Source organism: Acyrthosiphon pisum, chromosome A1, assembly GCF_005508785.2.
Source record: "Acyrthosiphon pisum isolate AL4f chromosome A1, pea_aphid_22Mar2018_4r6ur, whole genome shotgun sequence".
Taxonomy (NCBI): Eukaryota; Metazoa; Arthropoda; class Insecta; order Hemiptera; family Aphididae; genus Acyrthosiphon; species Acyrthosiphon pisum.
In genome coordinates this window covers 23950456-23968351 of record NC_042494.1, presented here as the reverse complement: position 1 = coordinate 23968351, position 17896 = coordinate 23950456, and the positions used below count along the sequence as shown (strand labels likewise).

The window sequence follows — 17896 nt, the reverse complement described above, 5'->3', positions numbered from 1 at the left end:
TAAATCTAAATCTTCTAAAATTATACATACTGATGAAGATGATGATATTGAAGGTAAACCCACCGAACAAATTAAATGTGACAAATGCACTAAATGTCTTCACTGTGCATTGATTTTGCTCCAAGAGCTATCATATCAATCTAATTTATTTTGTAATTTGTTCACATTATATAAATTTGTGTTGCTATTACCATCAACACAGACTACCTGTGAAAGAGTATTTTCAAAACTGAAAATAATCAAAACTAAACTTCGGTCTTCTTTACACCAAGAACATCTTAATCCATTAATGCTAATGTCCATTGAAAAGGATATTTTGATTGACTCAGATGAATTGATTGATACGATTGCTAACTCATCTAGTCAACTAAAAAAATTACTGACATAAAGAAAATCAAATGCACAGTTAATTTTGAATTTGAATCACATTCAAAAATATATTAAGTTGTATAATGTGAGAAGGTATTATTTATATTTTGTAATATGTATATTATTTTTCAGAATAATAAATTATTAATCTAACTTAATTCTTAACTTAATGGATGGTTTATTTTATATATGGTACCTTTAAAAAAATATAATATGTTACACTACTTATAAGTACATTTTTATAATTTTATGAAAAACATTTTTGGGGGCCCTTCTGAAGAAATGCATCCGGGGCCCTTTAGGTACCAGGCCGACACTGGTTACAGTGCTTCTAGAGTTTTCAGTAATTATTGTGGCTATCGCTTTTGGCTTTGCTGATACATGTTTTTGCCTTTAAATCTTTTAAGTAATGCCCATGTCTCTTGGCTACTCCTTTTCATGTCGAGATGATATTCAACATTTTCAATCTCTTCCGTCTAGCTTTTCTCAAGGTCTCTCGGGATATTAGATTGGTTGCTTTATGCAAGTATTTATGGTAGCATGGAAGTGAATTGATGTATCTGGGTATGTGGCTTGTATTTTTTTTTATGTACTTCTTGAATTTATTTCAATTTGATTTTCAGAAGTTCTACCTGGGGATTGGTCTAGACTTAATCAGGCGAAAATTAAGATTAACTTTAACCATAATAACTGTGTGTTAGCTGTTAAAAAAATAACCAATTATCAATCGTTATAATATGTAGAATATGCCATCCTTGTCAGGTTTGAGTTGTATCTGATCTAGTTGACCAAAAGGTATGGGGACCTATGATCCTGAAGTACATGGAGGTAAATATAGAGAACCAACTTTGAAGAACTTCACCAGCCTCGCTCCTTCTATCATAGCCACATCAGGTGTTATAGCTATTCAAGTCACCTATAACAGGGACAGGTTAATTAAACTATGAAAGCGCATTTTTTTCCTATTTGGCGTTAGTGGTTTCAGGTTCGTATTTGTAACATAATATGTTCAATACATATTTTATGTCCTCTGCTATTGTGGCTACTACTACCTCCTAATATTGTTCTGTATTGTGGTATTCCCAACCTAATGTAGATAAAGAGTCCATATTTTTTTTTGTACTGGTATTGACAGACGAGTTTGAACCCATCGATATTGAACTTAGTTGTATCGTTTTGGACGAACCTTGTAATTACAGTATGATGGAGCCTTATTCCATTTCTAGCTTATATATATATATATATATATATTCACATTTCGCATTTGTTACTCTCTCAACATTGATATGAGGTATGGTTAATTTGTAGCTAATTTAGTTAGAGTGACTTAGACCGTTGTCGTTGTCAGAGCTTTTAGAAAGGTTTTTTTTCAGAAGAATTTGGAATTGCATTTATGGTCATGTATAGTGATAGACGTCGGCTGGTTTACTGGCTATTAGTTGATTTACTTATTCTTTAAAAGATAAAGTGAGTGAGAGCGATAAATAGAGGTCGTGACCGCGTGCACGATGTTGCCATTATACACCCTCATTAAGTAGTATACATCACAGGCAAGAGCGAATTAAAAACCAAAAGCTACATCAATAAGAAATAAGCCAGATATTAATTATTTATTGTGTTATTCTTATGAATTAAAAAGTATCGTTATAGACTTGGTGTTTTTATAAATAATTGATGGTTTTAAAAGTTACATGCAGGTATACCTATATGTATATTTTAACATTTTGATGTACCTACATATGGATATTCGTATACGTTTCTATCCAACGCAAGTGTATCAAAATGTCGTATATGGCGTATAAGTCTAATTGACACTGCTATAGTCCATTCCATATGTTATATTATTTAAATGAATAATATTTTATTTACAGAGTAATTTATTATTAATTTTCGTATAAATATTTAATCGGATCGAAATTTACAAACTTTGTATAAATAGTTAAATAATATGCTGCATCTGACATTTCAATTGGCATAAACTGTAAATAATTACAATAATTATTTGCTAAATTATCAACTGATGATGAATATTACACAAGTGAGATATGTTTATTTATCACAAAATCAATAAATAATTCATTCTTATCCAACAACATTTTTAAAAATTAAAATTTTTTTTTTAAATTTCAACAATATTTTTATAAATATTTTTTTATTATAATGTTATACTACAACTAGTCGAGTCTTTTTAACTTTGTACAACACCATACTAACACGTTTTGACTAAAAATTAATTAAACATTTAATATTATAATTTTAATGATTAGGTATTTATTATTTTTATAATACTGCTGAATTATTTGTAGTAGATAGTAGATACGATTTCATGGGCACCCACATGATCATGTTCAGTGAAGCTTATATATTATGATTTTCATTTGGCAAAAAAAGATTTGATAAAAATAAAAATATAATAATTTTAATGACATAATTGTATATTTATAACAGTTTTGAATTGATGTAAATATTATTTCTACACTTCGGTCGTTAGAAACATATTTTCACACGATAAAGGCTCATTTTAAGAACTCGTTGCATGTCATTTGCAATTTCAAATACGCCTAATATTTAAATAATAATAAAAAAAAATACTTTAAAATATAGTTACTAGCCACCATACCTATAGGTACCTAAATAATATGTTTTTAATTTTTTATGTAGGAAAATAAAAATGTTAGGTTAAGACTTAAGCTTTATAGCTGCACAGTTTAAATAATAATTATATTAAAAAGTTGCCACATTATGGTATTTCAAAGGTGTTTTGAATTAAATATCAGTATTGATTCGTTGGTCACTTTGTAGACGATTTTTTCTTCATAATAATATATTATATAAATTCTTATTAGCAATTATAACATAATATTTTACAAAATCAATCCTTTCGGCCCAACAGTGTAGCTTGTATTAGGTAGACTAAAATATATCAGCTAGTCTACGAGATTCTGATGTTGTGCTGTGGTTACGTGTATTTCCACGCATAGTTTTTTTTTTTAAAATTAATTATTATTTAAATGGCGTAATATTATATTAACACCACACCTCGTTTCGTTATAAGTAAATAATAGAACGGCCCGGGGGGGGGGGGGGGGATCCGTTATGGAAGATTCTTAGATCATGACTCGACTGAAGTATAATTGAATTCATTCAAATTAAATTAAATTTACAATTTTGCTCCTTCAGACATAATATTATACGCCACGCCCACGCGGAATATGTAGTTGACAAAAGAATAGAAACCAATAAATTTAAATAGAAAATTGTTTTAATACCTAAGAATTGTTATTGCTTATAACATCTGTGGCGGGAGCTCAAAAGTAAAGATCAAAATAATAATAATAATAAAAAAAAAAAAATAAAATAATTTTCTGACGTTTATTGAGGATTCCGTGTAATGTTTGTGTATCCCTAATATTTTAGGTATCGTTCAAATATTGCTTATTCAATGGATACAATATATTCAATAAAGTATGTATACTGTGTATAGGTACCTACATATAATATTAGGTACCTATATTATTCGTTGTTTGTCGTCCGCTGCATTTTGTCTCGCTGACCTTTTTGTTATTTTTTTTTATTTTTTACGAGATTTATTTATAACATAAGGTGCACAGCGTGCACGACTCGGTCATTTACATAGGGTTTATTGCCATTTTCAACCATTCCACGTACGAACGTTTCGGCAGAGCGCGTTGCCAGGTGGCGGATGCGTGGCGGCCGGGCGTGGATTTAAAAATGTATGAAAGTGCGCGATCGCGACTTTTGCAGCGGAAACGCTCCGCTCCGCGTATTGTGTTGCGTACATAATATACACTGCACAATAATATAATGCGTACACACAATATAACACTATTTGGGTACTATTATTAATTTACCCGGTCAATACGAACTGCTGTAGTATTATTTCGATCTCCGCTGTCTGCAGGTGGCGGTGGTAGCAATAGTAGTAGGTAGTATAGTATTGTATGGTAGTAGGACTAGCATTGTAGAAATAATATCATTATAATACCGAGCAGCAGTCAAAGGCGTATTTGATAATTGTTATCTATTTTTTTCGGTGGGTGTGGGGAGGGAGGATGGTGTTATTATATGTTATAAGCCCCCGTATTAAATATGTATAAAAAAAAAATAACGACAACCACTATTCAAGTATAATCGCCCTTTATTGTACCGATAAGAGATTGAAAATACTGTAAACAAAATGATATAATATTCTGAAACTATGACTGATATATTATAAGTACATGATACAATATATACATCACAATTTTTAATTTTTAATACATACATTATCTACCTACATTGTGATACTAAGAATAATATTTAAAATATTCTTTTTTCCTATACAAGTTCAAGAAAATAATATAAAGAAATATAATAAATTCCCTTGGGAAGGAGGTGGAAACTCCCACATCCTACTCACAACACAACCCATAAATATGCCATCGGGAGTAGTAGTAGTAGTAGTAGTAGTAGTACTTAGGTATACGTGCACTACCAAAGAAGGGGGTGGGCGAACGAATGGCGTTTTTGAAACTTTAATATATTATAACAATTTAATATATCATTTTATGCATTATACATCTTTAGTAAACATCGAAGCGAGTAACGAAACAATTTGTGTCGCTAAAATAATAAACGTCGCGTGACTCGTGTCGATAATCGAGAAACAATTGAAACGATAGCTCATTATGTACGATGTAGATCTTTACATATGGTAACCATAAAAAGTTGTATAATCGAATTCATTATCTATAGATCGCTTCCGTCGACTGACCATATTTTCTGTGTACGTACCACGAGCAGTAAAATTAATTATGTAAGTACTGCACTACTGCCAATATAGTTTAGTCCTTAAATTATTAAACAATGCGTGAATATAGTCAATTATTCCAATAAACATATATCACATTCGTTTAACAGTGAGTTTAGTAATATCGTAGCCTGCATGTAGGTAAATTCTAACCTAACCTATCTTGTTATTATTATTCTGGTATACCTATAGAGAAAAAAAAACTATACGTTATACAGTACGATTGTGTGTGTTTTTGAAACACTTCTTTTTTATTATAGCGTGTTTCGAATGTTTTTCGATTACGATAGTAATCGCTTACGAATTTAATATCTTGACACACCTCAAGTACATCATTTATTATGTTCAAATCTTCAAATAGCTTTCCTATAACAAACAGTATAGGTTAGTGGCCTAATATAGAAAATAATAAAAAAGTTAGCAAAATAAGTAAAAATGTCAATTCGTTTTTGGTTTACTTTTCTATTTCAAAAATGATTTGAATAACAAATTATGGGTACTTGTATTAGTTGTATCGCAGCTGTTCCAAACTCTTCCATTATTTAAAATGCCTACAGTAATGTTATGGTCTATAGTACAACTATTTTGGATTATCCAAAATAAATTATTGCTTCACTTATACTTTAAAACCTTTGATAGATTAATCATTGGCTGATGAAATGCTGTCGATGAGTGCTGTCTGCAACGTAACTCATGGCATAGAAAAAACCTGACTTACTCAATGTCAACTTAGTCTGATGTTGGATATACAAGATGAGCGCCCGACAAGGTAATAATTTTCTTACTTACTTTGAAATGAATTTAAATTTACGATTCATGAGGCATTGCGTTCTACGTCTGACCGATTTTCATATTTGAATCCAAAAGATTCATTCACAACTTCGATTGACTATTTAAAAATTAGCATAAGCCCAAGAGTTAAGACGAATTTCATATTTCACATAAATATATTATTATTAAAAAACTCCAGAATTGAATAACTAATTAGCTCAATTTAATTTATTTTAAGTATTGATTGGTTCTCTTAAACATAATAAACTTTCGATCATTCCCTAATGATTATTATCGTAAGTTATTTACTCTATATTTAACTATTACTTTTTTTCTTCAAACAAGCACAACTATGTTTTTCACAACACTAAATACAATAACTTGCAGTTATAACTCTTCTTGTGTCATTCTAATAAGACGTTGAACATAGTTTATTATAAAAATAATAATAATTTATATTTTACCTATACCTATGTCTAATACAATATACTGTGAACGAACGAGATACATATTTTATAATCGAATGCCTAACTATGAATTCTTCGAGTAGCATATAACAGGACTAAAAACCAGTGTTAAATGATAAATGTTTAATGTTAATATTGTCCCAACTAATATCATACATCAATGATAGAAAAAAAAGAGAACATATTATTTCTGAAATTGCGTAGTCACCTGTTTTGGATGGGCTGCGTTGACTAAGTGAAACATGAGTGCATGACTATATATACAGTCTACAGACAGCCAGATGCCAGAATACAGTAACTTGTCTTATCGTTGGTCATATCAAAGTGCAACTTTGCATTGTACCCACTATTGTTATTATTACTACTATCAATAATCTCATTCGATAAACAATTTGTTCTAATTATTGTAATATATTATAACAAATAATACAGTCACTGGCATGGCGTACCCAAATTAACGGGGCCATATCTAACAAATATATGAATGTTTATCAAAATTTTAAATTGGGATAAATATTTAAAGATGCACTTGGTTGTGCCCCCCACCCTGATGAAATTTCTAGATATGCCCTGATTACACTGAAACAATAATAATTATTGTAAAAACAAACTATGGCGTGGGATTTATAGTTTGGGTGGCTGTCATGCCACCCGCCTTGAACTTTTTTTCTAACAGATTTATTCTGTAATTTAGTAGTTTTTTCGTAACCAAGGCATGCCTTTAACGTGTTTAAGACTTTAAATTAATATACTTTTATAGTGTTCAGATAAAACGTTTGGCAAACGGTCTTTTTATCAATAATAACATTATCGTATTTAGCAAACGCTTACTAATCTATAAATACTACCTATATTTGCTTATTTAATAGCAATAAATATTATTATAATATATGACGTTTAATCCGATAACCTTAGCGGCATGATTTTGTCTGGACAAACGATGCTCTGTATTTGTCTAACATACGCGTGACGCACAATATAGAAGTTTCGAACGGTACTATTTTCAACGAACCGATTGGTTTGGTAATTAAAGCGATAAGAATTCTGTAAGCAAATTCGAATTTGTCATGAAGTCTTTACTTGAAATAGGCTTTCTCATTTTTATTTTATCCCCCTTAATCTAAAGACTAAAAGTAATATTGAAAATAGAAATTAAAAAGTTGTCTTGCCTAATATTTAAGTTATGGAAGAAAAAATTAAAATTTTGGGGAAAGTCGACTCAAAATAGACTTAACGGTAAATGAGTGTTCGTTGGACAGATACAGAACCACCACATTTGATACTCTTAAATCTTAATGCAATTATTAATAGTAATGGGACATTTCTACTTTTGATCCACAATTCCGACCTCCCAAAAAACAAACTGGATTCAATTTTCCACCAAAAACCTTCCTCTATAAGTGATGATTGAAGCAAATTTTCTTCTATAAAAATTTTTTTGGAAAAAAAACAGCATACATAATTTTCTCCACTTATAATGCAATATATGATAATAAAATACCATGGATTTACTATGTTGTATATTTGTAAAATGGAGACAACACATATACGAATATGGAGTCCTTTCAAGTTTTAATGATCAACTGTATAACAGCGTTACGAGTCTTATATTATATACTATACTGTCTATATAGGTACCATACCTGTACCTATAACCTTTAAATAATAATATGTTGTTCATAATGCTTTAGTATTTTAATATAATTATTGTACTGGGTTAAAAGACGAATATATAAATATGCAGTATTATAGATACATGATTGTTTTAAGGGTATATTTTATTTTAACAATTGTTTGGGTTTGTTCTTTTTAAAAAATGTAAGATGCACGTTATGATAATATATTATATTGAATATATTATGCTTGAATTATATTATATGATTTGAAATTATAGACATTAATGTCTTTATTTTTTTTTATGTGTTTTTACAACGAACATCATTATATTATACTATCAATTTATGATTTTAATGGCAACCTGTATTTTTATATTTGATTACATCAAACTGCTATACCTAAAATACTTTTATATAATTTGACATACAAATATCGAGCACCAAATGAATAGTTTGTCATTAATGAATAGTTTGTCATTAATTAACAGTTTATACTAATATGAGCGGAGAGATACTCCATAAAATATGTGTGTATATTGTAGATATATATATATATATATATATATATATTTTTTATATAAAGAGTATTAACAATTTGTGACCATACGACAGGTTAAGCTCAATAAGCATACTTATACGATGTAAATATAATATCCATATAATATATCGTATTACTATTTAATATTGATTTACTTTTAATTACCTGTTATAATATAGTGTAATATAATATTATGGTACCAATACACTTATTGGCCCACTGGCCATTCTCATATCACAACAAAGTTTTCAGTTAATTAATTTATTAACGAAGGATGAAATTATTACTTATTTATATAATATTTTATTTTCGAAAAACTACATTCTATGTAAAACTATTATAATTTCATAAATAAACAATTCATTACCACTCCATGAATCATTGTTGAAGTTTGATTTGTTAAGCGTATCCAATTGTTTGGACAATACTAGCGGCTATATGCTTAAAATCACTATTAATGATCCATTATATTTTTAAAAGCCTATAATCAATATATATTATTAATTACCTACATAAATTAAATAGTATATTTTATTAAAAATAAAACAATTTAACATTAAAATGTACAGAGATAATTAATTATTTTTAAATAATATTAAAAAAATAAATTTAATAATATTTATTAATTATACCTATATTGCTGATGATAAACAATACAGAATTCTAAATATATAATAAATCAGCAGCTATACGCTTATACACCTTAATTTTTATTGCCATATTACTATAATTTATACTTATATTATATTTTATATTTTAATTATATTAAATTGTTATAATTTGATTTGTTGTCTATTAAGAGTGGATTACACATCAGTAATTTGCTTATAATATAGTATAATATTATTATATGCAAATTCGTATTAATTTTGTTTTTGCCACTCTAATGCTTAAATACGAGTAGGCTTAAATTTTTCCGGAAACGCATTCCCGTACCGGAAAAAAAATTGTTTTAATTATCTTGTTTCACCAGATACATTTTGACTACTTACAGTAATACAGTATACATTTAGCCTTACGAATAAATGTATAAAATAGGTATATTATACAGCCAATGGATCGTTGACCTTTACTTTACTAATAAATTGTTAGATGTTTATAAATACATAAATTATCAATATTGCAAGTTTATATTTCATGCAACAATTATAACGCCTACGCTATGTATGATTCCCGGAATTGAAAATTTGTAATATAAAATATATATGACATAGGTACCTAGGTAAATAACGAATTTTGTTTATAGACTAAGTATTGATTTTACTACAATTAACATATCAATTTAAGTGGCTTACCCATTATTATAAATATCTCTCTATTATCATCAATACAATATAATATTGTGTATTAATGATAATATATTATTATATAACTATCAAAATCATTTTTATAAAAATTAGGGATCAAACTTATCAAACTAGAAAATAGAACATCGAAAAATGTGAACAGTTCCGAGTTCATTGGAAATTAATACTTGAAATCGAATACTTCAAACTCGGACGTTATTTTGAACGATTCGAGAAAAATCAAGTTTGATATCGGTACTATAATAAATAATATAATTTATATTTTATAAAATATATTATATAGCAGTAGGTACCGTAGAATAATATTTTTATAGCCCTAATTTTCCATATAATCCTACTCTACTCTTAGTTTATGATTTTATATAAGTGTCCTTATCTGATTAAAGTTCAATAGTTCAAAACAATCGAATCAATTTTGAGTACAATCGGGTTTGAGTAAATAACGAATTTCAAATGATGTTCGACCCATCCCTAAATATAATCAAAACTGATGGATGTTGAATGTTCTAATTTGTTTTAAATTTGTGTAGCATTTTCGCTTATTGTTTTGCCTAGTCCATAGCTAATAATGAAGCCATTTAAGCCACTGTTAAAATGTTTTAGGATATCAATAAAAAAGAATAATAATATCAATTTCCGATTGTTTTAAATGTTGATGTTGTAGGTACTACATTGAAGCGATATAAATACGATTCGTTTTTTTCAAAACCTACTTGGAAGTTAATTTAAATCTTCATCTTCCTAATAAATTCGATTTATAATTCACACATAATATGTTATTTATGAACTTTGAAAACTTTAAGGTTTATTTTCCTCAATAGTTGTTCCGGCGAGGAAAATAATTTTCAGTGGACTGAATTTTTTTTATTTGCCTATTTCAACGTAAGGTAAATATTATAATTTATTAATAAAGGTACTGTGGTCGAAATATAGCAATTTATGTTATTAGGTTTGAATCGTAATGACAGCGCGTATGAAATCTATCTGTGCAAGTCTGCCCCGGGCGGGTCACATGCTGCAGACAGGTCCGTCGAACACACTGACGATATTTGGACATATTTTGTCGCAGGGGCCGCCCATGAAATGTCTGCGGTTGGTGATTCCCTGTACCCGTGAGGACCGGTCCCTGAATAGCGCGCCGCAGCCGGCTTGCAGACCGGTACTTGCCGCGGCCGGTCCCGTATGGTCTGGCGCCATCCGAGTCAGTCACAGAACACGGCACCGGCGCCGGGCGAGTGGGCCGCAAGTATATAGTCCGGCAGCTTATGCGTTCATTTTCGCCGAATACGCGGGTCATCCAAGAAGATTCGTTTCGAGCAATTTTGTAACTGTACATCAGCGCAACCGGTGTCCCTTGTGCCCGAACCGGTCTGACCCGCGCCAAGCGCTTTGCATAGCACCTACATAGATCCGGCCGATACAGCCGTACGCCTCCCCACGTGCTCGGTGCGGCGCTTCATTCGTGACGATCGACTCACGATAGGGCCGACAGACTGTATTCCGAATCTCGTCGTATTATGCAAACAAATAGTTGGCTGACTACCCAGTGTGATATCATTTTTTAAAATAACTATATTGTACCAGCTACTGTGACGCCATCGGAAAACACTTCAATTTGCTTTTTTTTTGTAGTGAATTAAGGCAATAAAAATACCTGATTCTAGATAATATCATGAAAAGGACAATAATAATATAAAATAGACTAAGTAACTTGGAATAATTATTGCTCAAATAATTAAAGCATAGTGGTAATTGCAAAAAAAAAAAATATATTTAGTTATTTAGTTGTTATTCGAAAAACACAAATCATTGAAACATGTTTCGTCACATGCATGTAGTAATATTTTTCAAATATATGTGCATTATAACTGTTTACATGTGAATAATATGTGTGCATTTAAAAAGATCAAAATTTATATGTAAATACTTAAAACAAACATACTTTTGCATAATGTACTGATACAAAGTATATTTATTTAGACTGTTAAAAAACTAATACAGATTTGTTTGTACGAGTACAAGATCATTTTTATCCTTCATATTTCCCGCAGTGAAACAAGCATTGACAAATTTATTAACCTAACATGAAACTTTTTTTGTTACTTATTTAATATTATGCAAGCAGTCTCTTAAGTAACTGTTTTGCATGTGCACATAAATTATACACCTCAATAGCTCAATTATTGTCTTTGCAGCAGAGATTTACAAAAATAGAATAATACATAAGCGATTTTCCTAAAAACAATAAATTAAATATAAACATTCCTTTTATTCTTATGGACATAATCTTAATATGGTCATAAATTAATAAAAATTATTTGTCGATTTCATTTATCGAATAAAAGCCGCCATCAGCAAATTTACGTTTATCTGTTATAATATGATTAGTAATAATAATAATTTCATTCAGCATATAAAAGGTGATTGTAAATCGTTTGACTACTTCATAGTTTCAACGAATTGAGTGTTGACCATTCCATTTTCAAACAGGTAATTATATTATTTGGCGTATTCACGTAAAATATGAATTTTTTTGATCTCATAGTATGTACATATTACCTGAACAGTAATATTGTCAATATACTAATTAAGTAAAATAACATTATTCTCAATATTTTTAAATCGTTCTTATGTTTTAGTTTGCCAAATTTAAGTCTTTCTACAATCTAAAAAGATGGCTTGTGAAGAAGGTAAGTGCCTACCCATAATTTTTATCCTTCCTTGATTTGCGAAATTTAAAATCGTAGAAGTACCTACTTATAATTATTTTTATGAAATTAATAGTTTTTTATTTCCTTCCTTATCATTATTATAGTAGTCCAGTTTCCTGAGGATTTTAAGCTTGGATGCGGATCTGGTGCCTATCAAATTGAAGGTGGATGGGATCAAGACAGTAAGTATTAATTGTTATGGTAAATTTAATATAGGACTTAATCACTTAGGTAATACAAAATATTAACTTTAAAAATCATTAAAATATACTTCATATTTAACAATACTTTATAGCATAGTTTATTAAATTGTTTAAATTTAAATGTATTTATTACCTCCTACAACGTTCTATATTATTTACATATGGTATCTAAATAAATTTAAAAAATAATATAGTCAAAATACAAATAAACGTGATGCCAATCACAAATCACAATTACACATTTATAAAAATGAAAAATTTTAATACGTATATTTATGTAAAATCGAGGGAAAATCCTGGAAAAATTTACTTTACAAAGCAATATTAAATAATAATATTTTAAGTATAATATTAAAAATATTCAGATAATAATAAAATAAAAAAAACACTAACCAAAGTATGCAAAAACATGCAAGTCGCTGTTGTATAAAGTAGGTATACCTACATTAAAACGATCTATATTAGGAAAACATTTTAATTCGACAGAGATAATTGATTAAGTATTTACGTTTAATATTAATTTTTATACAAAATATGTAGGTACGTTACATAAATTACAACTAATTCGATTTTATCGATGAATTAGATTAATTTAACTCTTACAGTATTTTTGATTTTTATTTGTTAGGTATAAGTGTACACTTCTAAATATAAACAACTTACAAACAAACTATACCTATCATGATTTTCGAAATTAAGAACACCCTTATTATATTATGATGTTATATTGTTTTACAAAGTTAACCCTTAAATGTTCACTAAGACTATATTATTGTATCTTATAATATGCATTTATATAATTTTGTTTTACAGACAAGAGTTGCAGTATCTGGGATCATTATTTCCACACTAAAAAAATCGTAGTTCACAATCCAGAAGTTATTCATTCGACTTTCAAGAAGAAACATACTAGTTTTCACAGAGGTACAGATATTCATGATAAAGATCCGACTCGTGGTTTCTCGCTTGTCAATGGAGATGTTGCCTGTGATTCGTATAATAAACTCGACGAAGATGTTAATAACTTGATTGAACTTGGAGTAAGTACATGAGAAGTATTGTGCTAATTGAAAACTTTATGAATTTCCCTTGTTATGAACAAATTTTGAAATATTACTCATACCTATCAGTGTAAAATATTTAATTTATCTTACGCGCATTAAAACCTCGGTACAGCTATAGGCAATTGGCTTAAGTTTTTTTTTAAACTTATCTTACCATTTTTTTAAAATTATTATATTTTACTTAAAAGTTACTTTTTTGTATTCATGAAAAGAATTATTTCTATGCCATTATATATAATAATAATTCATAAACTCTCACAAATGTAACTTATTATTTAAAAATTATATCAACATAAAATATTACCTATATAATATATTTATTAAATAATAGTTCATTATAATATGATCCATATAATATAATATATGAAGTAAAGTGCATTTTTCAGTACACATAATTATTTTTTGGTAATTCAAATAATGTAAATTATATTTTTCAGGTTAATACCTACCGGTTTTCCATGAGTTGGCCAAGAGTTTTGCCGAATGGCGATGATCGATTCGTAAATGAAGCTGGAGTTAATTATTACAAATCGTTAATTCAAAAACTGTTGGATAACAATATTACACCAGTGGTAGAGTATTATAATTTAAAACTATCTTCTATTATATATTAAACAGTAATTTTAAATAAAAGTACTTATTTATTGAATATTTTAAATAAAATATATTGTAGCAAACAAAGTGAAAATTAAAGTTACAATAAATCACAAGTCTAATTTAGAAATATTATAACTATAACGTCATATTTGCATGAAGTTTTTTTTTTTAAATATTACTTAATAACAGTGGATATTTTAATAACTAAAAACAATTAAGACTAACACCACTAAATAACCGTTCTGAAATTCAAAAATGTAAATTAACAAAATGTTACGTAGAATTAAAAAAAATAATATATTATTTTTGTATACCATTCGTTTACTTATTTAACTGTTATTAATTTCGATTAATTGAACTTGCGTTAATTCTTGTATTTTCGATTTTGAACTATTTTTAATCTATCAAATTGAGTTGAAAAATGTTTGTTTAAACTTAATCACCAGGTAACAATGTACCACTGGGATCTACCGAACATTCTCCAGGAAATTGGTGGATGGTCGAACCCAAACATTGTTGGGTATTTCGAAAATTACGCAAATTTTCTTTTCAAAACATTTGGCTCACAAGTGAGTAACAGCCATCGATGTGCGTGCACGAGTGGTTTTTAAAAAGTGATAAAAAATTGTATATAGGTCAAATTGTGGACTACAATCAATGAACCCAGATTCGTAGCTCTTGCTTATGGTAATGAGAACATTGCACCTAGTGTCGGTGAAGTATTCAACGGTATCGCTGACTACATGGCCATTCGTAATGTGTTGCTTTCCCACGCAGCAGTTTACAAGTTGTACAAGAATAAGTACTTTGCAGAACAGCAGGGTTAGTAAAAATATCTTTTTTCGAAGTGGTGTGTTTATAATTGTTTCCATGGCACGTCATGATTATTAAATATTAATTGACGCGTTTAGTGGTACTTCCTATATTATGTGCTACAGTCTATAATAGTTTATATCGGACAAATTGTAATGCAAACATGCAATTAATATTATTATTACATCGTAGAAAAAAAACGACACACTTCCAATTTATTAATATTTAATTTTAATAGGTGAGATCAGTTTGTGCTTAGACACAGCGGCATATTTTCCATTAAATCCGGATTCAGCTGAGGACCAAGAATGCGTTTCAAAATCATTCGATTTTTCGGTACTTACTATAAATATTAAATACTAAACGTCATATTAAAAATATTAAATATATTTGGGTACCTATTTATTTTGTAATATAATGTTTTAATTACAGCTTGGAGTATTCACTCAACCATTGAAAAACGGCACATTTCCACAATCGTTGTTAGATGAGATCGCTAGAACAGACAAATACGAAAACATATCTTTAAAGCGTATCGTCGAATTTACAGAGAGCGAAAAACAAGATCTCATAGGTAATATACAAACAATAATTTCAAACAGCTTACACCTTTCACGTTTCACAATTCATATACAATTTGATTGTGTGATACAACTTTTAGTATCATTACTATACCATTCATTCTATACATATTTTTGTTTTCTATGATGAATTCATGTAAATATTTACATTTCGTGTATTATATTATTATTGACTGTGTAGTATTAATAGCAGTGAATATTATAAAATAATTTTATTACGAAGTAATAAAAAGATACTCCTAAGTATTATGTTCTACATAGCTCACAACGAACTGTTGGAAATTGTTGGAAACCTAAATTTGAAATGCTTATTGTTTGTTTCAGGAGCATATGATTTCATTGCTTTCAATTATTATGATTCATACAAGGTAAGACCAATGACCGAAGATGAATTCAAGGCTGAGAAATATTTACTAAATAAAGATTTGGGAGTACTATCGTCCTCTAATGCAGACAACATGGATGATGTAATATTATTATAAAAATATTTGGTTATGTGCTGTTAATTATATTAAAACTGTATATTTTAATTTCTAGACCTTCAAAGGATTTACTCAGGTGGTTGATTGGCTTGTGGAAAACTTAGATAATCCGAAACTGTTTGTTACTGAAAATGGCATTTATGAGAAACCAAATGTGGACGAAAGTGAAAAAAAAATCAAATATCATCGTGTAAGTTATACAACAGCACTTTCTTGTAACAAATATAAATTATATATGATTTTATTCTAAGTTAGTATACATCCCTAAATAATAGTGGCAGTAGGTTGGTACTACCTATCCAATAATGAATTGTGTTTTAATTATCTAACAGGGTATTTTAACGGAACTTCACAGAGCCTTAAAGAAAGGTGTTGTTATTAAAGGATATTGCGTCTGGTCGTTTATGGATTCGTTGGAATGGACAAGTGGATATTTTAAGTAAATATTTTCCTTTTAGTTCATATTTTGTATTTTACACTTGCTTAATATATTATGTTTTGTTTTTCTAGCAAATTGTTTGGTATATATTGCGTGGACTTCAACAACCCAGAAAGACCCCGTACCAAAAAGCCATCCTTTGAGTTCTTTCGAAAAGTTTTCACAACAAGAGCCTTACCACCTGTCGAATCCGATTAATATGATTATGGAGAAACGGTCTATTTTAAAGGGGTACACTTAAAAATGTTTAAATTTAGATTTATTTGAATTAGAATTATTTCTGTGGTCGAACGTACAATATTATAATAATATATAGACGAGAAATAAATACGTTTAATCTATGATTAATGCGATTATAATACAACATTGCTGCATAACTAAAAAATACAGATTTGTATAGCCATCATCTTTCTATAGCCCTGTTAAAACTTAATTTATTATTATACAAATTTAACATAATATTATATTTTATTTATACTTGGTCAACATTTTACTTACGACTAATTTATTAAATCAATAAAGTCTTATTTTATGGATAATGTACTGGCGTATTGTCTTTGCTTTCGTGTAGTGAACATATCTTTTTGAAACTAAACGACGCATAACGTGTGAATAAGTACAATAACACGTATATACTGTTCATTACATGTCTATCCATTGTAATTGGTATTTCAATGGTACATTTTTAGAATCTGGTTTTAGTGTTACTACTGAAGCTTAGAATACCTACTAAGATCGATGACCAGTGCCTGCGTATCTAACGTTTCTATGTTTCAAACATTTTAACTTTTAATAGTGGTAATTAGCAAACGAATCAATACTGTAAAGTAAACCATATAAATAATTAATTTACTCAGCGAAACACTCAAGTATATTCTTGACGAAATCTGTAACGATGCACACGTCATGTTACTATAAAAATAAGTTAAACATAAAATTGAAAATTGAGTTAAGAAAATTATAGAAATATAGGTGACATAAAATAAATCCAGATAATAACCTCAAAATGAAATGAAATGTTTAAAAGTTTCTGTTTTAATATTCATTCTGAAAATGTTATGCATTCATGCATATAATACCAACACACTAGGGACGATTAGATATAAATATTTATGCGAATTAATCCGT

The 17896-nt window shown here is 28.8% G+C and overlaps 1 protein-coding gene across 1 annotated transcript; it reads left to right on the top strand.

Annotated features, from left to right (window-relative positions):
* The first annotated feature begins 12271 nt into the window (after window positions 1–12271).
* Window positions 12272–17311, top strand: LOC100169571 (lactase-phlorizin hydrolase). The gene is made up of 13 exons (XM_001943274.5): window positions 12272–12368; window positions 12518–12568; window positions 12694–12771; window positions 13606–13832; window positions 14294–14428; window positions 14900–15022; window positions 15089–15275; window positions 15505–15602; window positions 15699–15840; window positions 16172–16314; window positions 16385–16519; window positions 16662–16768; window positions 16840–17311. The coding sequence occupies exons 2-13, from the start codon at window positions 12553–12555 to the stop codon at window positions 16964–16966; spliced, it is 1518 nt and encodes a 505-aa protein (XP_001943309.2). The 5' UTR covers window positions 12272–12368; window positions 12518–12552; the 3' UTR covers window positions 16967–17311.
* Window positions 17312–17896: the final 585 nt, after the last annotated feature.

What these genes read in the sequence shown, in the direction of transcription:
- LOC100169571 (XM_001943274.5), top strand. An exon ending in ATAACTTGATTGAACTTGGA is followed by an intron (nt 13,833 to 14,293) that starts GTAAGTACATGA and finishes TATATTTTTCAG; the next exon opens with GTTAATACCTACCGGTTTTC. An exon ending in AAAAAATCAAATATCATCGT is followed by an intron (nt 16,520 to 16,661) that starts GTAAGTTATACA and finishes ATTATCTAACAG; the next exon opens with GGTATTTTAACGGAACTTCA.